The 25,199-nt window shown below is 45.5% G+C and overlaps 1 protein-coding gene across 3 annotated transcripts in view; it reads right to left on the bottom strand.

The window, feature by feature from the left end:
• The window catches only part of LOC124128723, a 40,964-nt gene that overhangs the window by 8,243 nt on the left and 7,522 nt on the right, over window positions 1-25,199 (bottom strand). For 2 of the 3 annotated variants that reach the window (XM_048398682.1, XM_048398683.1), the window contains exons 2-6: window positions 24,383-24,450; window positions 18,843-19,148; window positions 17,297-17,412; window positions 10,028-10,181; window positions 2,366-2,479 (exon numbers count right to left, since the gene is read on the bottom strand). In XM_048398682.1, the coding sequence (XP_048254639.1) occupies window positions 2,366-2,479; window positions 10,028-10,181; window positions 17,297-17,412; window positions 18,843-19,148; window positions 24,383-24,440 (748 nt within the window). In that variant the 5' untranslated portion in view covers window positions 24,441-24,450. The remainder of the gene's footprint in view (window positions 1-2,365; window positions 2,480-10,027; window positions 10,182-17,296; window positions 17,413-18,842; window positions 19,149-24,382; window positions 24,451-25,199) is intronic. The other variant, XM_048398684.1, reaches the window with a different exon arrangement.

Genomic DNA, 25,199 nt, shown 5'->3' with positions numbered 1-25,199 from the left:
GAGGGCAGGGCACAAGTCTGTCTCTATCAGACCCCTCCCCATACAGCACTGCACTGCTGGGGGTACAGGGCACCAGTCTGTCTCTATCCGACCCCTCCCCATACAGCACTGCACTGCTGGGGGGGCAGGGCACCAGTCCGTCTCTATCAGACCCCTCCGCATACAGCACTGCACTGTTGGGGAGGGCAGGGCACCAGTCTGTCTCTATCCGACCCCTCCCCATACAGCACTGCACTGCTGGGGGTACAGGGCACCAGTCTGTCTCTATCCGACCCCTCCCCATACAGCACTGCACTGCTGGGAGGGCAGGGCACAAGTCTGTCTCTATCAGACCCCTCCCCATACAGCACTGCACTGCTTGGGGTACAGGGCACCAGTCTGTCTCTATCCGACCCCTCCCCATACAGCACTGCACTGCTGGGGGGGCAGGGCACCAGTCTGTCTCTATCTGACCCCTCCCCATACAGCACTGCACTGCTGGGGGGGCAGGGCACCAGTCTGTCTCTATCAGACCCCTCCCCATACAGCACTGCACTGCTGGGGGTACAGGGCACCAGTCTGTCTCTATCCGACCCCTCCCCATACAGCACTGCACTGCTGGGGGGGCAGGGCACCAGTCTGTCTCTATCTGACCCCTCCCCATACAGCACTGCACTGCTGGGGGGGCAGGGCACCAGTCTGTCTCTATCAGACCCCTCCCCATACAGCACTGCACTGCAGCTGCACTTGTTTGTTGTTTAACACTGCACTCAGCAATATTCCAGCTATATGACAGCGGTCTGTAAGTTATTGAGTCTGGACCAGCCAATCCAGTGATTGACAACATGAGCATCAATCCACCCAATAGGGATACGATGACATGCATCAACCAAGTAAGGGAGCCTGACCACCCGATCCCGTCAGTCGCCTCTTCCAACAAGCATAGTTGCCTTTTACAGCAAGCATGGGTTGCTGAAGACCTATTCTACCCCGGATCTTCACGGCAAGCATGGGTTGCTAAAGACCTATTCTACCCCGGATCTTCACGGCAAGCATGGGTTGCTAAAGACCTATTCTACCCCGGATCTTCACGGCAAGCATGGGTTGCTGAAGACCTATTCTACCCCGGATCTTCACAGGCTCTCTCATAGAGAAGTATGGTTCATGGTTCAAAATAACAAAGACACGCACGCATGGGTTTCAATGTTAAGAATATCAGCATGTATCCACTGACCTACTTCTTTATATATTACAATGTCGCTATTACCTTGAAAAGATTAATCATAAAAAATATAAATATAAAAATAATTTTACCACTGTATTATATCAACAATTGTGTCAGCTTGATACCCCTTGTTCCTTTAAAACAATAACAAATCTTTCAGGAAGCCATTGTTGTGAAAACGTAATACTAGTTTTGATTTCATCATATGTTTTTTTTTTCTTTATAGTACATAAATATTTAAACTGAAATGTGCCCTATTCTCAATGATTTTGAAGGTACCACATACAAATTACAATTTGTTTTATTTTCTGGGTTACACATGTGCGCTTTGGGACAGTGTAGGCCATCACATTGTACTTACAGACACGCTCGCCTGTAGAGCCGAGGTACAACACAGTATGGAGCCATCACATTGTACTTACAGACACGCTCGCCTGTAGAGCCGAGGTACAACACAGTACTTACAGACACGCTCGCCTGTAGAGCCGAGGTACAACACAGTATGGAGCCATCACATTGTACTTACAGACACGCTCGCCTGTAGAGCTAAGGTACAACACAGTATGGAGCCATCACATTGTACTTACAGACACGCTCACCTGTAGAGCCGAGGTACAACACAGTACTTACAGACACGCTCGCCTGTAGAGCCGAGGTACAAAACAGTATGGAGCCATCACTTTGTACTTACAGACACGCTCGCCTGTAGAGCCGAGGTACAACACAGTACTTACAGACACGCTCGCCTGTAGAGCCGAGGTACAACACAGTATGGAGCCATCACTTTGTACTTACAGACACGCTCGCCTGTAGAGCCGAGGTACAACACAGTATGGAGCCATCACTTTGTACTTACAGACACGCTCGCCTGTAGAGCCGAGGTACAACACAGCATGGAGCCATCACATTGTACTTACAGACACGCTCGCCTGTAGAGCCGAGGTACAACACAGTATGGAGCCATCACATTGTACTTACAGACACGCTCGCCTGTAGAGCCGAGGTACAACACAGTATGGAGCCATCACATTGTACTTACAGACACGCTCGCCTGTAGAGCCGAGGTACAACACAGTATGGAGCCATCACTTTGTACTTACAGACACGCTCGCCTGTAGAGCCGAGGTACAACACAGTATGGAGCCATCACTTTGTACTTACAGACACGCTCGCCTGTAGAGCCGAGGTACAACACAATGAGGTTCGTGAGGCCTGAGATCCACAGAATAACTTCGCCAACAATCAGGTACGTGTTGATCGACCTGCACGATATACCTGTAACAATGACAGATATAGGATATACCTGTAACAATAACAGCTTTAGGATATACCTGTACTGGTGATACTGACTTGGGCATGTCGTGTATATCTGTGTGACAGTGCTGGAGGTACTGACCTGTGCACGTAGTGTATATCTGTGTGGCAGTGCTGGAGGCACTGACCTGGGCATGTCGTGTATATCTGTGTGACAGTGCTGGAGGTACTAACCTGTGCACTTCGTGTATGTATGTGTGACAGTGCTGGAGGTACTAACCTGTGCGCATCATGTATATCTGTGACACAATGCTGGAGGTACTGACCTGGGCATGTCGTGTATATCTGTGTGACAGTGCTGGCTATACTGACCTGGGCATGTCGTGTATATCTGTGTGGCAGTGCTGGAGGTACTGACCTGGTCGTGTCATGTATATCTGTGTGACAGTGCTGGAGGTACTGACCTGCGCCAGTGTGGTTGGCGACCGTTGTTTATGTTTAGCGGCAGACTGCCTAGGTAGTGGGAGAGTTACCTCCCTTGGCTTGTGTCGTCTTCTCCTCACATGTTGTTTGGCCATTACTGAGAAGTAAAGCTACAAGTATATTGGAATACCTGTGTTGGGTTGTGAATTGCGAGGGTCCAAGCTGGCGTGGTGGCAGCGGAGACGATCATCCGCATCTCTGAACACGGCACTTAACCTGACTTTCGCAGTTACTACACGAATAAGTGTGCAATCTACCTGGTCGACATCGCCACGATAGCGCGGGTATTTCAAGTAGGCCTACTAGCATAACATCATGGCAAACACTCACAGAGCACCGAAACAGTGGTCATTCACGAAACATGAAACTGTTAATTCGTTTGAGAATTGGAAACAAAACCTACTATATACGTTATCACTGGACACGAATTTTGCAACATTTCTTGCTGACGGCGCCACGTGGGGAAAACGTACACGTGCAACCCCGTTACGAGGATTTGAAAATGATGGGGAAGACGTTGCTGGAGCTCAACGCAAGACTGCAGCGCAAAAGGTAACATCACTCGAGTTAATGTTGGGCCAAATCGCCAATTATTGTCCTGTAATTGCCAGGAACACCATTGTGAAAAGTTCAGTATCGATTTCAAGTATCTGGCAGACTATCAGACTACACTACGGCTTCCAGTCATCTGGTGCACATTTTCTTGATTTGTGTGACATACATCTCCAACCTGAGGAGCGACCAGAGGATCTTTACCAGCGCCTGTCTGCATTTATGGAAGATAATCTGCTCAGATAAAATGGCGGAATCACTCATCATGGAGAGGCGATTGGCGAGGATGAGGAATTAACACCTACGTTAGAGAACATTATTATCCTGACTTGGTTGCGCCTTATCCATCCTGATTTGCCCAAGCTGGTGAAGCAACGATATGGAACGGAACTGAGATCCCGTACTCTAGCGTCAATTAAACCTGAGATATCACAGGCACTCAATTCCCTGTTAGATGAAATACATTCATCTGAGGATGCCAAGGTCATGAGGACTGCTACCACTAGAGCAAACAACTTCAGTCAAAGATCTAATTTTAGACCTCGCATACAGCAGACATCCAATAAACGTCGTTACCAGTCAACCTCAAAAATGTGTCCCCTCTGTCACACAGCTGGTCGTCCTAATGACAATCACTTTCTCAGTGAATGTTCATACTTACCTGATCAAGACAGAAAATACATGGCTAAGGCACGTCAAATAGCTAGCATCCTGGATGAGTCAGAGGATGAAGATGGACAGTCCCCTCATACAGACACAGTATCTACACCTCCCGTTACTGCCTCAAGTGTAAACAATGCTTCAGTCAATAGAGTCAGTGTACGTCAGTCTCCATATATGAACGCATTTTATGGTCATAATGTCATATGTCTTACCCTCGACAGTGGAGCTACAGGTAATATGATCAGTCAGACTACTGCCAGGAGACTCGGCATTGAAGTTACCAAAAGTTCACAATCTGCCCATCAGGCTGATGGTTCATCCCCACTCCATATTGTTGGTGAAACACGAGTAACTCTCAGCCGTGACAATAAGGATTTTATTTTCGAGGGCCTTGTTGTGGAGAACCTTGATGTCGAGTTGCTTGCAGGAACACCGTTCATGGAAATAAATGATGTTGCCGTTCGCCCAGCTAAGCGCCAAATTACACTTGGAGATGGAACCACCTTCCAGTACGGCAACCAAGAAACCCACTCGTCACACCATACAGTAAGACGTGCACATGTCTTACGAGCGCCTAAGTCCCCTACAACAATCTGGCCTGGCGATTTCATAGAGTTATCACTCCCGGATGACCTGATCCACTCAGATGACACATTCGCAGTGGAACCACGTCTAACAGGTGATTTATTCAAAGACCACAAAGAATGGCCAACACCAGATATAGTGTCCAGCGTTTCAGGGAAGATTAGAATTCCTAATGACACCAAAGAGCCTCTTGTCCTCAAGAAGCATGAGCACTTTTGCCAGGTTCAACAAGTATTCACCATCCCAAACTCTGGGACCGAGATGGTCGATAGTCAATCAGAAAGCATTCCTCTCAGACAGTCCACTACTACATGCAAGGTCAATTGTTCAGAACAGGTACGCATTGACCCAGATAACCAGTTCACACCAGACACTCGCAACAGTTTCCACGCCCTCATAAAGGAGTACGATGATGTGTTTAATCCACATGTCCATGGATATAATGGAAAATCTGGCCCGTTCAAGGCAGTTGTCAACATGGGTCCTGTCCAACCCCCTCAACGCAAGGGACGAGTCCCACAATACTCACGTGACAAACTTGTAGAGTTGCAAGACAAATTCGATGAGCTTGAGGACATTGGTGTCTTCGTCAAGCCTGAAGATGTGGGGATATCAGTGGAATATTTAAATCCATCCTTCCTTGTCAAGAAGTCAAATGGTGGATTTCGTCTGGTTACAGCATTCACAGATGTGGGGCGGTATAGTAAACCACAACCATCACTCATGCCTGATGTTGATTCTACATTACGCCAGATAGCTGCATGGAAGTACATCATAACCACAGATTTGACAAATGCTTTTTACCAAATACCCCTGTCACGTGGATCAATGAAATATTGTGGTGTGGCCACTCCCTTCCGTGGAGTCCGTGTTTATGCCCGATCAGCCATGGGCATGCCGGGCTCTGAAACTGCGTTAGAAGAATTGATGTGTCGTGTGCTTGGGCACTTGCTCAAGGAAGGATCAGTGGCCAAGTTGGCAGATGACTTGTATTGTGGAGGTAATACCGTAGACGAGCTTCTGAACAACTGGCGACGTGTTCTACAGGCCTTGCAATTCAATGGATTAAAGCTTTCAGCTGCCAAGACAACTGTCGGCCCTTCTAGTGTGACCATCTTAGGATGGATTTGGAAAAATGGCTCAATTCAAGCAAGTCCTCACAGAATTTCCACCCTCTCTAGTTGCACCCGTCCATCTACAGTCAAGGGTTTGAGGTCGTTTATTGGAGCCTACAAAGTGTTAGCCCGGGTAATACCAGGTTGTGCTGGACTATTGGGTCCATTGGACACTCTTCAAGCTGGACGTCCTTCAGCAGAGAGAATAGTTTGGTCAGAGGTACTTATCTGTGCCTTTGGAAATGCTCAATCTGCACTATCCTCACATAAAACCATTGTTCTTCCTCGGAGGGATGACCAGCTATGGATCGTTACAGATGGAGCAGTGAAAAACCATGGCATAGGTGCTACTCTCTACATTACAAGGAACAACAGTACTCTCCTCGCTGGTTTCTTCAGTGCCAAACTGCGCCAGCGTCAAATGACATGGCTACCGTGTGAAATAGAAGCACTATCTATAGCTGTTGCCACCAAGCACTTTAGTCCTTACCTTGTACAGTCAAGCCTACAAGCATGTATCCTGACTGACAGTAAACCATGTGTTCAAGCATATGAAAAGTTGTGTCGTGGAGAGTTTTCAGCAAGCCCCAGAGTGTCTACCTTTTTGTCGACAGTGAGTAGATACCAGGCCTCTGTTCGCCATCTCAGTGGTTCTGCAAATATTCCATCTGATTTTGCCAGTAGAAATGCATCCAAGTGTGACGAGCCCCTGTGTCAGATTTGCTCATTCATTCGTCAAACTGAGGACTGTACGGTACGTGGTACTTCTGTTCAGGACATCATGTCAGGGAAATCTAAACTGCCATACACCAACAGGAATGCATGGCTCGCCATCCAGTCAGAGTGTTCTGATCTCAGACGCACACATGCTCATCTCATACAGGGCACTCGCCCATCCAAGAAACAAACTGATGTTAAAGACGTAAAACGTTATCTACAGTCTGTGACCATCGCCAAAGATGGTGTGTTGGTGATTCAAAGAAATGAGCCCCTTGTTACCATCAGAGAGTGCATCGTCATTCCACGACAAGTCTTGGATGGATTACTGACTGCAATGCACATCCAGTTAAATCATCCTTCTGCCCACCAGTTGAAACTCGTTGTGAACCGCTACTTCTATGCTTTGGACATGGATCAAGCAATAACTAAAGTTTCAAGCCGATGTTATCACTGTACATCTCTTCAACAGGTTCCCCACACAGTTGTGGCTCAGTCATCTACTGATCCCCCAGAGATCATTGGAGCCGCGTTTGCTGCAGATGTAATAAAAAGAGAACGACAACTCATACTTGTGTTGAGAGAATGTGTCACATCTTTCACCTGTACATGTGCCATTGAAAATGAGCAAAAGGGAACCCTACGTGAGGCTTTGATTCGCCTAAGTATTGAGATGAGACCATTAGATGGACCCCCGGCGGTCATCAGAACAGACCCAGCTCCAGGGTTTAAGGCCTTAGTTCAAGATGACCTTCTCCGAAGTCAACGTCTTTGCATTGAAATTGGTCGAATAAAGAACAAGAACAAGAATCCCGTAGCCGAGCAAGCTATTCAAGAGCTGGAGCTGGAATTGTTAAAAATTGATCCTTTGGGGGGGTCGGTCACACCTATAACCCTAGCTATAGCCACTGCTCAACTAAATTCTCGCATCCGATCCAGAGGGTTATCCGCCAGGGAAATGTGGACACAAAGAGATCAATTTAACAACCACCAAATACCCGTTGGAGACAGAAAATTGATCCTTGACCAACATCACCGGCGAACTACCAATCACCTACACAGTGAGATGTCTAAAGCCCATATCCCTAGCCTGCCCACCCCTAACATCAGCATTGGTGACCTGGTATATCTACATGCAGATCGTAATAAATCACGGTCACGAGATCGATACCTTGTGGTTGTTAACGATGGTGAATGGTGCAACATTCAGAAGTTTGTGGGTTCCCAACTTCGAAGCACATCATATAGAGTAAAAAAATCAGAGTGCTTCAGAGTTCCATGTCAACATGAACGGTCAAGTGGACTTCCTCAGCAATATGTGTGCGATGAGTCTTCTGATGGTGAGATAGATACTGTTCCCCAAAGGACTGAACCACCTACCCTTCCCATCGTTCCCCCAGTGCTAAATGAACCATACCATGACCAAGACATTTTAGTCAACCCACCAGAACATCCTCCTCTTGATAATCAGGACTCCTTGCGTGAAAATGTTAGTGACAATGACATTGTGAATACAGATGACACTGATGATACCGTGTATTCAACTCCAGTCAGTGCACAAAGGAGGTCAATCCGTGCACGGCGACCACCTCAACACCTCAACGACTATGTAACCGATTTCTAACATGTTTATGTTGCTATGTCCATCAACTGTGTCTGGATACCTTTTCACATTTAGGCTATAGTTATGGTGTCGTATCAGCTTATATCACGTGATGTCAAGGATATCTACATCAGGTTTTAAGTTTTATTGTGACCAGTTATTTTTGGTATTGTTTATGACAGTATGAGACTTTAATAGTAACCCATATCAGGTAATGTGTTACAAAGAAAAAAGGAGGTTGCGCCAGTGTGGTTGGCGACCGTTGTTTATGTTTAGCGGCAGACTGCCTAGGTAGTGGGAGAGTTACCTCCCTTGGCTTGTGTCGTCTTCTCCTCACATGTTGTTTGGCCATTACTGAGAAGTAAAGCTACAAGTATATTGGAATACCTGTGTTGGGTTGTGAATTGCGAGGGTCCAAGCTGGCGCTGGGCACGTTGTGTATATCTGTGTGACAGTGCTGGCTGTACTGAGGTAGGCATGTCGTGTATATCTGTGTGACAGTGCTGGAGGTACTGACCTGGGCATGTCGGGTATATCTGTGTGACAGTGCTTGAGGAACTGACCTGGGCATGTCGTGTATATCTGTGTGACAGTGCTGGCTGTACTGATGTAGGCATGTCTTGTATATCTGTGTGACAGTGCTGGAGGTACTGACCTGGGCATGTCGGGTATATCTGTGTGACAGTGCTGGAGGTACTGACCTGGGCATGTCGGGTATATCTGTGTGACAGTGCTTGAGGTACTGACCTGGGCATGTCGTGTATATCTGTGTGACAGTGCTGGAGGTACTGACTTGGGCATGTCGGGTATATCTGTGTGACAGTGCTGGAGGTACTGACCTGGGCATGTCGGGTATATCTGTGTGACAGTGCTGGAGGTACTGACCTGGGCACGTCGTGTATATCTGTGTGACAGTGCTGGAGGTACTGACCTGGGCATGTCGGGTATATCTGTGTGACAGTGCTGGCTGTACTGACATGGGCACGTCGTGTATATCTGTGTGACAGTGCTGGCTGTTCTGACCTGGGCACGTCGTGTATATCTGTGTGACAGTGCTGGCTGTTCTGACCTGGGCACGTCGTGTATATCTGTGTGACAGTGCTGGAGGTACTGACCTGGGCACGTCGTGTATATCTGTGTGACAGTGCTGGAGGTACTGACCTGGGCACGTCGTGTATATCTGTGTGACAGTGCTGGAGGTACTGACCTGGGCACGTCGTGTATATCTGTGTGACAGTGCTGGCTGTACTGAACTGGGCATGTCGTGTATATCTGTGTGACAGTGCTGGCTGTACTGAACTGGGCATGTTGTGTATATCTGTGTGACAGTGCTGGAGGTACTGACCTGGGCACGTCGTGTGTATCTGCGTGACAGTGCTGGAGGTACTGACCTGGGCATGTCGTGTATATCTGTGTGACAGTGCTGGAGGTACTGACTTGGGCATGTCATGTATATCTGTGTGACAGTGCTGGAGGTACTGACATGGGCATGTCGTGTATATCTGTGTGACAGTGATTGAGGTACTGACCTGGGCACGTCGTTTATATCTGTGTGACAGAGCTGGCTGTACTGACCTGGGCATGTCATGTATATCTGTGTGACAGTGCTGGAGGTACTGACCTGGGCATGTCGTGGATATCCGTGTGACAGTGCTGGAGGTACTGACCTGGGCATGTCCTGTATATCTGTGTAACAGTGCTGGAGGTACTGACCTGGGCACGTTGTTTATATCTGTGTGACAGTGCTGGAGGTACTGACCTGGGCATGTCATGTATATCTGTGTGACAGTGCTGGAGGTACTGACCTGGGCACGTCGTGTATATCTGTGTGACAGTGCTGGAGGTACTGACCTGGGCATGTCGTGTATATCTGTGTGACAGTGCTGGCATCAAGGCACACAGTAGCTGCTCCAGTTACTGAGCACATGAAGACCTCTCCATTCAGCTTGGTGTCCTTCATGGAGAGACTAGAACCAACTGATGTCGACTCAGCAAAAGTGCTTCCCTGAAACACCCAAAATATTTCCCTAATATTAGACATTGTGTTGGCTAAAACACCATTAATACATACATAATAGATTGGTTTTGCCAAGTAACTACCTGACATTTCAAACTAAGTATATAAGCTGGAGTACAATCTTCTTTCGAGATCTACTAAGGCGTTCACACAGTGCCGACTATGGCTCCTGTTTGAGATCAGCTAGGCAGCGCAATCACCTACGCAATGAACATTACAGATACGCTACAAAATAAAACTTGTGCGTATCATCAAAATATTGTGAAGTAAACCTGCGTATTTGATTAGCAAATCTGCAACTTATTTTGAAATTATAGACGGGCATTCCGTCAACCTTGCCAAACTCCACGATGACAGTTACATCATCATCATTTGCCATCACACTTTCTTGTGGAAGTATCATGGTATTTTTTAGTCCTATAAAGCTCTCAAACCCACACGACACCAGTTTGGAGGGACTAGATATATAGTGTTTATAAATATTTAACTTAAATACCCACAGGTAAAAACTAGTGGGTAACAGAAATTTGAATACCCAGATAGAATTACTGATACCCAATGATTTTTAAATGCATGTGTAAAATACCCACAACACCAAAAGCTTATCTGGAGCTCTGCAGATCAAAATGGTAACAATGTCCTGTGTTGTGTGGCGGTGTCCTGTGGATCGGGAAGCTGTCGTGATGAACGGGCATGAATTGTTTATCGCCGTTTCTTGTCGATTGAGTCCAGATTGCAACCAGATCTTGCCGAATGCGAACGGTCTTTGTCGGTCAACTGTCCAGTCACTGTCCATCTCTGTCTGATCACATTTGGGAGAATTGGGATGCTGTCGGGACAGATTCGGTCGTTTTTTACCATGCGGAATATACAAATTGGATCAGATTCGGATTGAGAATGGAAGAATCAGGACAAATTCCGCTGGAAACAGCTGAATCGAGATGCTTCCTGAACAATATTTGATTGTTGTTGTGATTAAATAAATGTTTTTACAAATTTGTGAATTTCCCGCCACGAATTACAGGATCTTGATCAGACTTTTGACAAATTCTAATCAGGAATGGTCCCATCAAGGACGGACGTAAAAATCCTGAATGTGTGACTGGGCCCTAACGCCAATCATAAAAGCAGTGTTCCCAGCTGATAATCTCATCTGTTACAAAATAAGCTTCATGCCTTCCAGTTGGTCCCTCAAAAACTGTGTTGGTTGGTTGGTTGTTTATTGCCACACTCAGCAATATTCCAAACATATGACGGTGGACTGTAAATAAATGAGCCTGGACTAGACAATCCAGTGATTGATATCATGAGCATCGATCCACGCAATTGGGATCTATGACATGCTTCAACCAAGTCAGTGAGCCTGATCACCTGATCCCGTTAGCAAGCACAGTTACCTTTACCAGCAAGCATGGGTTGTTCAAGACCTTTTCTACCCCGGATCTTCACAGGTCCCAAAACTTTGTTGCTTCACTTTGGCATTCTGCTGTATTAACAGGTGCCCCAAGGTTCTGGTACTTACATTCAGTGTGAGGACAACACCAGGTGCCCCATGGTTCTGGTACTTACATTAAGTGTGAGGACAACAGCAGGTGCCCCAAGGTTCTGGTACTTACATTCAGTGTGAGGACAACAACAGGTGCCCCATGGTTCTGGTACTTACATTCAGTGTGAGGACAACAGCAGGTGCCCCATGGTTCTGGTACTTACATTCAGTGTGAGGACAAGAGCAGGTGCCCCAAGGTTCTACTACTTACATTAAGTGTGAGGACATCAGCAGGTGCCACATGGTTCTGGTACTTACATTCAGTGTGAGGACAACAGCAGGTGCCCCATGGTTCTGGTTCTTACATTAAGTGTGAGGACAACAGCAGGTGCCCCATGGTTCTGGTACTTACATTAAGTGTGAGGACGACAGCACGTGCTCCAAGGTTCTGGTACTTACATTCAGTGTGAGGACAACAGCAGGTGCCCCATGGTTCTGGTACTTACATTCAGTGTGAGGACAACAGCAGGTGCCCCATGGTTCTGGTACTTACATTCAGTGTGAGGACAACAACAGGTGCTCCAAGGTTCTGGTACTTACATTCAGTGTGAGGACAACAGCAGGTGCCCCATGGTTCTGGTACTTACATTCAGTGTGAGGACAACAGGTGCCCCATGGTTCTGGTACTTACATTCAGTGTGAGGACAACAGCAGGTGCCCCATGGTTCTGGTACTACATTATGTGTGAGGACAACAGCAGGTGCCCCATGGTTCTGGTACTTACATTAAGTGTGAGGACAACAGCAGGTGCCCCATGCTTCTGGTACTTACATTCAGTGTGAGGACAACAACAGGTGCCCCATGGTTCTGGTACTTACATTCAGTGTGAGGACAACAGGTGCCCCATGGTTCTGGTACTTACATTAAGTGTGAGGACAAGAGCAGGTGCCCCAAGGTTCTGGTACTTACATTAAGTGTGAGGACAACAGGTGCCCCATGGTTCTGGTACTTACATTAAGTGTGAGGACAACAACAGGTGCCCCATGGTTCTGGTACTTACATTCAGTGTGAGGACAAGAGCAGGTGCCCCATGGTTCTGGTACTTACATTCAGTGTGAGGACAACAGCAGGTGCCCCATGGTTCTGGTACTTACATTAAGTGTGAGGACAACAACAGGTGCCCCATGGTTCTGGTACTTACATTAAGTGTGAGGACAACAGCAGGTGCCCCATGGTTCTGGTACTTACATTAAGTGTGAGGACATCAGGTGCCCCATGGTTCTGGTACTTACATTCAGTGTGAGGACAACAACAGGTGCCCCATGGTTATGGTACTTACATTCAGTGTGAGGACAACAGCAGGTGCCCCATGGTTCTGGTACTTACATTCAGTGTGAGGACAACAGCAGGTGCCCCATGGTTCTGGTACTTACATTCAGTGTGAGGACAACAGCAGGTGCCCCATGGTTCTGGTACTTACATTAAGTGTGAGGACAACAACAGGTGCCCCATGGTTCTGGTACTTACATTAAGTGTGAGGACAACAGGTGCCCCATGGTTCTGGTACTTACATTAAGTGTGAGGACAACAACAGGTGCCCCATGGTTCTGGTACTTACATTCAGTGTGAGGACAACAACAGGTGCCCCATGGTTCTGGTACTTACATTAAGTGTGAGGACAACAGCAGGTGCCCCATGGTTCTGGTACTTACATTAAGTGTGAGGACAACAGGTGCCCCATGGTTCTGGTACTTACATTCAGTGTGAGGACAACAGCAGGTGCCCCATGGTTCTGGTACTTACATTAAGTGTGAGGACAACAGGTGCCCCATGGTTCTGGTACTTACATTAAGTGTGAGGACAACAACAGGTGCCCCATGGTTCTGGTACTTACATTAAGTGTGAGGACAACAGCAGGTGCCCCATGGTTCTGGTACTTACATTCAGTGTGAGGACAACAACAGGTGCCCCATGGTTCTGGTACTTACATTAAGTGTGAGGACAACAACAGGTGCCCCATGGTTCTGGTACTTACATTCAGTGTGAGGACAACAGCAGGTGCCCCATGGTTCTGGTACTTACATTAAGTGTGTGGACAACAACAGGTGCCCCATGGTTCTGGTACTTACATTAAGTGTGAGGACAACAGGTGCCCCATGGTTCTGGTACTTACATTAAGTGTGAGGACAACAACAGGTGCCCCATGGTTCTGGTACTTACATTAAGTGTGAGGACAACAGCAGGTGCCCCATGGTTCTAGTATTTACATTCAGTGTGAGGACAACAGCAGGTGCCCCATGGTTCTGGTACTTACATTCAGTGTGAGGACAACACCAGGTGCCCCATGGTTCTGGTACTTACATTAAGTGTGAGGACAACAACAGGTGCCCCATGGTTCTGGTACTTACATTCAGTGTGAGGACAACAGCAGGTGCCCCAAGGTTCTGGTACTTACATTCAGTGTGAGGACAACAGCAGGTGCCCCATGGTTCTGGTACTTACATTAAGTGTGAGGACAACAGCAGGTGCCCCATGGTTCTGGTACTTACATTAAGTGTGAGGACAACAGCGCGGTGCCCCAAGGTTCTGGTACTTACATTAAGTGTGAGGACAACAGCAAGTGCCCCATGGTTCTGGTACTTACATTCAGTGTGAGGACAACAGGTGCCCCATGGTTCTGGTACTTACATTAAGTGTGAGGACAACAACAGGTGCCCCATAGTTCTGGTACTTACATTAAGTGTGAGGACAACAGCAGGTGCCCCATGGTTCTGGTACTTACATTCAGTGTGAGGACAACAACAGGTGCCCCATAGTTCTGGTACTTACATTAAGTGTGAGGACAACAGCAGGTGCCCCATGGTTCTGGTACTTACATTAAGTGTGAGGACAACAGCAGGTGCCCCATGGTTCTAGTATTTACATTCAGTGTGAGGACAACAGCAGGTGCCCCATGGTTCTGGTACTTACATTCAGTGTGAGGACAAGAGCAGGTGACCTATGGTTCTGGTACTTACATTCAGTGTGAGGACAACAGCAGGTGCCCCATGGTTCTGGTACTTACATTCAGTGTGAGGACAACAGCAGGTGCCCCATGGTTCTGGTACTTACATTCAGTGTGAGGACAACAACAGGTGCCCCATAGTTCTGGTACTTACATTAAGTGTGAGGACAACAGCAGGTGCCCCATGGTTCTGGTACTTACATTAAGTGTGAGGACAACAGCAGGTGCCCCATGGTTCTAGTATTTACATTCAGTGTGAGGACAACAGCAGGTGCCCCATGGTTCTGGTACTTACATTCAGTGTGAGGACAAGAGCAGGTGACCTATGGTTCTGGTACTTACATTCAGTGTGAGGACAACAGCAGGTGCCCCATGGTTCTGGTACTTACATTCAGTGTGAGGACAACAGCAGGTGCCCCATGGTTCTGGTACTTACATTAAGTGTGAGGACAACAGGTGCCCCATGGTTCTGGTACTTACATTCAGTGTGAGGACAACAGCAGGTGCCCCATGGTTCTGGTACTTACATTAAGTGTGAGGACAACAGCAGGTGCCCCATGGTTCTAGTATTTACATTCAGTGTTAGGACAACAGCAGGTGCCCCATGGTTCTGGTACTTACATTCAGTGTGAGGACAAGAGCAGGTGCCCTATGGTTCTGGTACTTACATTCAGTGTGAGGACAACAGCAGGTGCCCCATGGTTCTGGTACTTACATTCAGTGTGAGGACAAGAGCAGGTGCCCTATGGTTCTGGTACTTACATTCAGTGTGAGGACAACAGCAGGTGCCCCATGGTTCTGGTACTTACATTCAGTGTGAGGACAACAGCAGGTGCCCCATGGTTCTGGTACTTACATTCAGTGTGAGGACATCAGCAGGTGCCCCATGGTTCTGGTACTTACATTCAGTGTGAGGACAACTGCAGGTGCTCCATGGTTCTGGTACTTACATTAAGTGTGAGGACAACAGCAGGTGCCCCATGGTTCTGGTACTTACATTCAGTGTGAGGACAACAACAGGTGCCCCATGGTTCTGGTACTTACATTAAGTGTGAGGACAACAGGTGCCCCATGGTTCTGGTACTTACATTAAGTGTGAGGACAACAGCAGGTGCCCCATGGTTCTGGTACTTACATTAAGTGTGAGGACAACAGGTGCCCCATGGTTCTGGTACTTACATTTAGTGTGAGGACAACAGGTGCCCCATGGTTCTGGTACTTACATTAAGTGTGAGGACAACAACAGGTGCCCCATGGTTCTGGTACTTACATTAAGTGTGAGGACAACAGCAGGTGCCCCATGGTTCTGGTACTTACATTAAGTGTGAGGACAACAGCAGGTGCCCCAAGGTTCTGGTACTTACATTCAGTGTGAGGACAACAGCAGGTGCCCCATGGTTCTGGTACTTACATTCAGTGTGAGGACAAGAGCAGGTGCCCCATGGTTCTGGTACTTACATTAAGTGTGAGGACAACAGCAGGTGCCCCATGGTTCTGGTACTTACATTCAGTGTGAGGACAACAGCTGCCCCATAGTTCTGGTACTTACATTCAGTGTGAGGACAACAACAGGTGCCCCATTGTTCTGGTACTACATTAAGTGTGAGGACAACAGGTGCCCCATGGTTCTGGTACTACATTCAGTGTGAGGACAACAGCAGGTGCCCCATGGTTCTGGTACTTACATTCAGTGTGAGGACAACAACAGGTGCCCCATAGTTCTGGTACTTACATTAAGTGTGAGGACAACAGCAGGTGCCCCATGGTTCTGGTACTTACATTAAGTGTGAGGACAACAGGTGCCCCATGGTTCTGGTACTTACATTCAGTGTGAGGACAACAGCAGGTGCCCCATGGTTCTGGTACTTACATTCAGTGTGAGGACAACAGGTGCCCCATGGTTCTGGTACTTACATTAAGTGTGAGGACAACAGCAGGTGCCCCATGGTTCTGGTACTTACATTAAGTGTGAGGACAACAGCAGGTGCCCCATGGTTCTGGTACTTACATTCAGTGTGAGGACAACAACAGGTGCCCCAAGGTTCTGGTACTTACATTAAGTGTGAGGACAACAGCAGGTGCCCCATGGTTCTGGTACTTACATTAAGTGTGAGGACAACAGCAGGTGCCCCATGGTTCTGGTACTTACATTCAGTGTGAGGACAACAGCAGGTGCCCCATGGTTCTGGTACTTACATTAAGTGTGAGGACAACAGCAGGTGCCCCATGGTTCTGGTACTTACATTCAGTGTGAGGACAACAGCAGGTGCCCCATGGTTCTGGTACTTACATTAAGTGTGAGGACAACAGGTGCCCCATGGTTCTGGTACTTACATTCAGTGTGAGGACAAGAGCAGGTGCCCCATGGTTCTGGTACTTACATTAAGTGTGAGGACAACAACAGGTGCCCCATGGTTCTGGTACTTACATTAAGTGTGAGGACAACAGCAGGTGCCCCATGGTTCTGGTACTTACATTAAGTGTGAGGACAACAGCAGGTGCCCCATGGTTCTGGTACTTACATTAAGTGTGAGGACAACAGGTGCCCCATGGTTCTGGTACTTACATTAAGTGTGAGGACAACAGCAGGTGCCCCATGGTTCTGGTACTTACATTAAGTGTGAGGACAACAGCAGGTGCCCCATGGTTCTGCAACCCTGTACATGCCACCACAAAGCTCTCCTCTTCCTGGATGCAACTTGCAGTCAGGCCACTGAGCTCCGGCGAAACTGAGATATAGAACATACAAATTTATCACCCTGGTGATTATTAGAGAACAGAAATTACTAAATAACAAGGCAAATAATTTATGTTTTTCAAATGTGTCACAAGTTATTTATCCAAATGTTTAGGTGTGCCATTTGGTGTGTTACAACAATCAGAGTACTTCTAATCCATCTTCAAACATGTGACCATGACCTAGAGAAAAGAAGTGGTTGTAATTTCAAAAGTTTTCTCTGTTCCTCTTAACTGAAATTGATAACACTGTATTCAATTTCAGAATTACCAAGTTTGTTAGATGAAACATACCGTAAAATAAGCGTGTATGTATGTATGTTAATTTAACTTGTTTGTTGAGATTACTATTGCTGAGGAACATTAATATAGCTTTGTATAATATCTATTCTCACAAGGTGCTTTGTACAAAAGATAAATCTAAGCGTGCCCTTAACACACCAGGGTCCGGCTCAACAAAGACTGGAATAAGATAGAGTACTGGACTTAACGTTTCATATGAGAGCAATGCTACAAACAATTTTTTTAAACTCAAAAACACAATTTCATAACAGCAAAAATATACTTTTGTAAGTAAACATATAATTTGTACTTATCCTGACTCATACTTAATGCTTATCTCATCTCATTTCCAAAAGATAGTGAAAACTTCCTGAACAGTGTTTCCGGAGAAACAGCTCACCTGAACACACCTTGATGTGCATACAAAGTTTCATCAAAAAACATTGAATGGTTTATGACTTGTGCTCCTCAAGATGAAACTTTCATTTCAACATGTTGAATTTAAGTTCAATTTGTTAGAAATGCAAACTCAAAATTGACAAATAGACCAAAGGAGCAAATGCACCGGCTCAGGACTTGCCAGATATTTATACATAGTTTCAAAACGAAAAGAACTTGTAGAACCTAATAAAATAGAATAGTTAAAATTTCCTATGTAGCAAACAAGTTTATGTACAGAGTTTCATGAGGAAATAATCAATTATTTATGAATTATGCCGAAAAACGATCACTAAACTCATCTTAGTGTAAGTTGCCGTGGAAACAAAAACATTTTTTTTTAAAATAAACAAAGCACATGAATAGTAAAAGGCACCAGTTCAGTGTATGCATAATATTTATACAAAGTTTTATGATGATATATTGAACACTTTATGAGTGTTACTCTGGAAATAAAAAATGTGGGATGGATATTAATAATAATAATAATAATATTAATAATAATAATAATAATGATGATGATGACGATAATAATAATAATTATATTAATAATAATGATGATGATGATGATAATAATAATGATAATAACAATAACAACAATAATATAAATTATGATAATGATGATGATAATAATAATGATGATAATAATAACAACAACAACGGTAATAATAATAATAATAATAATAATAATAGTAATATCTACCAAGTTCTCCACACTGACAGTAGGAGGTGGGTGGGGTGCTGCCATCATGACACGCCCACCTCCCCACCGCCCCCGGGGAGAACTCCTCCACCTGGAGCACCTGCCTGGTGCCTGTGTCCACGACCAGCTTGTACCCTGCCACGCCCCGACACTCCCCACTGGTAGGGGGGCAGGTCATCACCTCCTCACCCCCGGGGCTCCTCCACGTGATCCCAGCTGCGACTGTCCCGGAGATGTCACAGGTGATGTTGTACGGCTGGCCAATACAGCCATGCTGGTTACAGGACATTCGTGTTGTGGCGCCATCTGCTCCGAGAAACATAATCATCTTGTTTGTTTCTTATTTCTTAATTGTGTTTTTGTTGTCTGGTGTGAGTGAGTGAGCTTAGGTTTACGTCTCTTTTAGCAATATTCCAGCAATATCACACGGGGATACCAGAAATTGGATTAAAACCCTGGTGTTCGATGTGACAAGCTAACACTTCAACAACTAGGCTACCAGACCAACCCTTTTTTGCCTAAGGGGGTGGCCATTTCATATGTTTGGAGGATGACCAGAGAGTGTTTTTACAATAATTATCTGTTACAAAAATTTCTGGAAAAATTATGTTGTACTTTACTCTGACAAATAGTGTGCAGTCTTTCAGAGAAAAAAATATTTAAGACAATATGCACAGATTAACAGAAATATTCTGTCTTCCCTAGAATCTTAATGTGGACCCCTAGCTAACACACAATGTCATTCCGGCCATTTGACATCAGCTTGTAAATAATCCAGTCTGGGCCAAACCATAAACCAGTGGTTGATGTCATGAACAAAGTTCTATGTCATCGGGGTGACACGTTATCAAGTAGTTACCTTTTTTCAGCTTATGGATTTGATTGACTGAAGTAAACAGCCTCATTGTATATAAATAGTATGTACATACTCATATTTTCCAGGACTCTCCATCTTTGATGGAAGAGAATATAATGATATACTACAAACATCATACAAAATTAAAGTAACATTTTTTGACAAGATTTCATTTGCATTTTTGGTTACTGCTATCGACGACGAGTGTGAGGCGTTTATCTAAAACATGAGGGGCGCACCTCCCTGCCTTGTTTTAGTGTATAATAAACGACCACAAGTTGTTTATTTCTTATATGAGATATCAACATTATGTACAGCCTCTTTAAGGATGTTGATAAAATGTACAAACTCTAAAAATATTTACCCAAAATTTAATAATGACTCCCAGAATAGAATCCAAACCTGAAATGTCGGACAGTCCATTTCACGAAAACAGGTGGGTTAAGTTTGGTATTTCCAACATATTCTCACAATCCTCACGTCAATTGTCTGTACCTTTTCTCCTACTACGGATAGTCACATCTCTCCCACTTTGGGATGTGATTGTTTGGCCACTGCGCTTATCTGCGTTGCCCAGCTTCATCTATGGGGAACAATTTACCAAACACTTCCCTCTCAAAATAATGTCGTCCAACATATGACGTCATATGTGTTCATGCTGTCAACCACTGGTTTGTCTGACCTCGACTTCCCCATTAAACCATCTGACCCAATTGCAAATGAAAACAATATTCAGAGACAATTATCTTTTATTTATTTTAACTAACCCAAAGTAATAAGCTGGCTAAATTCTGTCAGCCATAAAAACATGTGGCATCATTGTGTTCAGTGTAATATCACCCTTGGAGCCATGGTCTCATTGTGTTCAGTGTAATATCACCCGTGGAGCCATGGTCTCATTGTGTTCAGTGTAATATCACCCGTGGAGCCATGGTCTCATTGTGTTCAGTGTAATATCACCCGTGGAGCCATGGTCTCATTGTGTTCAGTGTAATATCACCCGTGGAGCCATGGTCTCATTGTGTTCAGTGTAATATCACCCGTGGAGCCATGGTCTCATTGTGTTCAATGTAATATCACCCGTGGAGCCATGGTCTCATTGTGTTCAGTGTAATATCACCCGTGGAGCCATGGTCTCATTGTGTTCAATGTAATATCACCCGTGGAGCCATGGTCTCATTGTGTTCAATGTAATATCACCCGTGGAGCTATGGTCTCATTGTGTTCAGTGTAATATCACCCGTGGAGCCATGGTCTCATTGTGTTCAGTGTAATATCACCCTTGGAGCCATGGTCTCATTGTGTTCAATGTAATATCACCCGTGGAGCTATGGTCTCATTGTGTTCAATGTAATATCACCCGTGGAGCCATGGTCTCATTGTGTTCAATGTAATATCACCCGTGGAGCCATGGTCTCATTGTGTTCAATGTAATATCACCCGTGGAGCCATGGTCTCATTGTGTTCAATGTAATATCACCCGTGGAGCCATGGTCTCATTGTGTTCAATGTAATATCACCCTTGGAGCCATGGTCTCATTGTGTTCAATGTAATATCACCCTTGGAGCCATGGTCTCATTGTGTTCAATGTAATATCACCCTTGGAGCCATGGTCTCATTGTGTTCAATGTAATATCACCCGTGGAGCCATGGTCTCATTGTGTTCAATGTAATATCACCCGTGGAGCTATGGTCTCATTGTGAGGGAAGGCACAGAGAGATTGGGAGGTCAGACATGGTAACTCTGCCGACGATGTGGGTCCTTGCTCAAGCTATCAGTCACTTGTTTGTGTTGATTACTTGCCGTGTGATACAGCTGGAATATGGACTGCAGCAGTAAACTAACTTCTCTCACTTGATTAAAGCATCATTATGAGGAAGAAAATATATGGATGTCAACTTCTTTATTATGAGCCGGAGGTGAGTGGTATAAAACGACCGCGGGACACATAAAACCCCATGTACCTCTCGTCATCCAGCTACAACGAATTTATCTTACCAACATGTTTAAATATGACATTGTAAAATAATTGAAACAGATTCAAACTTGATAGAAAAGAGCTGGTGAGCTTGTTCTGTGTTAATTGACTTCCATTGACTCGAAAAAAACGTGCAGCTTTTTTACTTGGAAGCGGGGCATGAGTGATTTATTCTGTCTCTCAGAAATCCACGTGCAGCCTGTAGTGCCCCTGGCGGGGTATAAGAGATTTATTCCCCCACTGAGAAACATATTCCCTTCCAAGGCGGGATACATAGTATTTTATCAATATCACGTGGACCAATCAGATCTCATCATTCTGACATGGAAGTATGATGGTATCTGACATCAACTTTTGACCTACTCTTGTAGTGGTGAACCTGAGTCAGTGAATATATCTGATGGTGGAATAACACCCAACGCGGGACGCAGGAAACCCCAGGTACCCCTCGTCATCCTGCTACAATTTATAAAATCCTTCTGTTGGGGAGGTTAACAGGTCTGGAAATTTTCCAAGAGACAAACCCAACCTTTCCATGTTGCTATGACCTTCATGCAATGACGCTAAAATTAACAGCTCAAGATGTCAATCACTGGATCGTCTGGTCCAGACACAATTATTTACAGACTGCCTTCATATAGCTGGAATGTTGCTGAGTGCGGCGTTAAACAACAAACAAACAAACAATGATGTAATGACAAGGGTCCCTCCGTTCTGAAGTCAAGGGCACTCTGATTGAAACATGTGGGGCTCTCACAGGGGTCCCTCCGTTCTGAAGTCAAGGGCACTCTGATTGAAACATGTGGGGCTCTCACAGGGGTCCCTCCGTTCTGAAGTCAAGGGCACTCTGATTGAAACATGTGGGGCTCTCACAGGGGTCCCTTCGTTCTGAAGTCAAGGGCACTCTGATTGAAACATGTGGGGCTCTCACAGGGGTCCCTCCGTTCTGAAGTCAAGGGCACTCTGATTGAAACATGTGGGGCTCTCACAGGGGTCCCTCTGTTCTGAAGTCATGGGCACTCTGATTGAAACATGTGGGGCTCTCACAGGGGTCCCTCCGGTCTGAAGTCAAGGGCACTCTGATTGAAACATGTGGGGCTCTCACAGGGGTCCCTCCGTTCTGAAGTCAAGGGCACTCTGATTGAAACATGTGGGGCTCTCACAGGGGTCCCTCCGTTCTGAAGTCAAGGGCACTCTGATTGAAACATGTGGGGCTCTCACAGGGGTCCCTCCTGTCTGAAGTCAAGGGCACTCTGATTGAAACATGTGGGGCTCTCACATGGGTCCCTCCGGTCTGAAGTCAAGGGCACTCAGATTGAAACATGTGGGGCTCTCACAGGGGTCCCTTCGTTCTGAAGTCAAGGGCACTCTGATTGAAACATGTGGGGCTCTCACAGGGGTCCCTCCGTTCTGAAGTCAAGGGCACTCTGATAGAAACATGTGGGGCTCTCACAGGGGTCCCTCCGGTCTGAAGTCAAGGGCACTCTGATTGAAACATGTGGGGCTCTCACAGGGGTCCCTCCGTTCTGAAGTCAAGGGCACTCTGATTGAAACATGTGGGGCTCTCACATGGGTCCCTCCGGTCTGAAGTCAAGGGCACTCTGATTGAAATATGTGGGGCTCTCACAGGGGTCCCTCCGTTCTTAAGTCAAGGGCACTCTGATTGAAACATGTGGGGCTCTCACAGGGGTCCCTCCGGTCTGAAGTCAAGGGCACTCTGATTGAAACATGTGGGGCTCTCACAGGGGTCCCTCCGGTCTGAAGTAAAGGGCACTCTGATTGAAACATGTGGGGCTCTCACAGGGGTCCCTCCGGTCTGAAGTCATGGGCACTCTGATTGAAACATGTGGGGCTCTCACAGGGGTCCCTCCGGTCTGAAGTCAAGGGCACTCTGATTGAAACATGTGGGGCTCTCACAGGGGTCCCTGCGGTCTGAAGGCACTCTGATTGAAACATGTGGGGCTCTCACAGGGGTCCCTCCGGTCTGAAGTCAAGGGCACTCTGATTGAAACATGTGGGGCTCTCACAGGGGTCCCTCCGGTCTGAAGTCAAGGGCACTCTGATTGAAACATGTGGGGCTCTCACAGGGGTCCCTCCGTTCTGAAGTCAAGGGCACTCTGATTGAAACATGTGGGGCTCTCACAGGGGTCCCTCCGTTCTGAAGTCAAGGGCACTCTGATTGAAACATGTGGGGCTCTCATAGGCGTCCAGGATGGCAACGTGTTGCTGCAAGATTTCTGAGAATTTCATTGCTTTATGTCATTGAACACACTTAACGCCTTAACCATGTTATGGATGGGGATTTCAATGTTAGATTGAAGGAAATCCCCAACTGACACTCTGGACTAAGAGTGTTTTTTTTACCAGAATATAAATGTCAGTTATTTGTAACACGCAATCAACAACTTTGATAAATACATAATACAGATATTCTTTAGGCATCTGACAGGATTTGTAAAGTAAATTATTTACATCCAAAATTATTCGTAGGAATAAAATGTATGCAACAGTTCGCATCTTGTGAAACCCGGGCTCTTATATGTTTGTTTCTGAAAATCTCTTTGATAATGTCAACATTTTCACATTGAGGCTCTGGGTGAAATGTGGGTCAACGTCTAAAAACTATTTTTTAATAAGGCATAGTTGACTTTTGAACTGCTCCCTATAGTAAGCAGGTAGTGATGCAGTTGCCATGGGAACTGACCTGTGAGCATGACTAGAGCTGGGAGGAGAGCCACGACATAGATTTCCATCATCCTCATCCAAGATCATCTGTCAAACAATAATAATAATAAACAATCCAAGCACACTTTGAGTTAAGATCATCTGTCAAACAATGATAACAATAAACAATCCAAGCACACTTTGAGTTAAGATCATCTGTCAAACAATGATAATAATAAACAATCCAAGCACACTTTGAGTTAAGATCATCTGTCAAACAATAATAACAATAAACAATCCGAGCACACTTTGAGTTAAGATCATCTGTCAAACAATGATAATAATAAACAATCCAAGCACACTTTGAGTTAAGATCATCTGTCAAACAATGATAATAATAAACAATCCAAGCACACTTTGAGTTAAGATCATCTGTCAAACAATGATAATAATAAACAATCCAAGCACACTTTGAGTTAAGATCATCTGTCAAACAATAATAACAATAAACAATCCGAGCACACTTTGAGTTAAGATCATCTGTCAAACAATGATAATAATAAACAATCCAAGCACACTTTGAGTTAAGATCATCTGTCAAACAATGATAATAATAAACAATCCAAGCACACTTTGAGTTAAGATCATCTGTCAAACAATGATAATAATAAACAATCCGAGCACACTTTGAGTTAAGATCATCTGTCAAACAATGATAATAATAAACAATCCGAGCACACTTTGAGTTAAGATCATCTATCAAACAATGATAATAATAAACAATCCAAGCACACTTTGAGTTAAGATCATCTGTCAAACAATAATAATAATAAACAATCCAAGCACACTTTGAGTTA

The sequence above is a fragment of the Haliotis rufescens genome, unplaced genomic scaffold, assembly GCF_023055435.1.
Source record: "Haliotis rufescens isolate VD_foot unplaced genomic scaffold, xgHalRufe1.0.p SCAF_182, whole genome shotgun sequence".
Lineage (NCBI taxonomy): Eukaryota > Metazoa > Mollusca > Gastropoda > Lepetellida > Haliotidae > Haliotis > Haliotis rufescens.
This window is presented reverse-complemented; position numbering and strand designations above follow the sequence as displayed.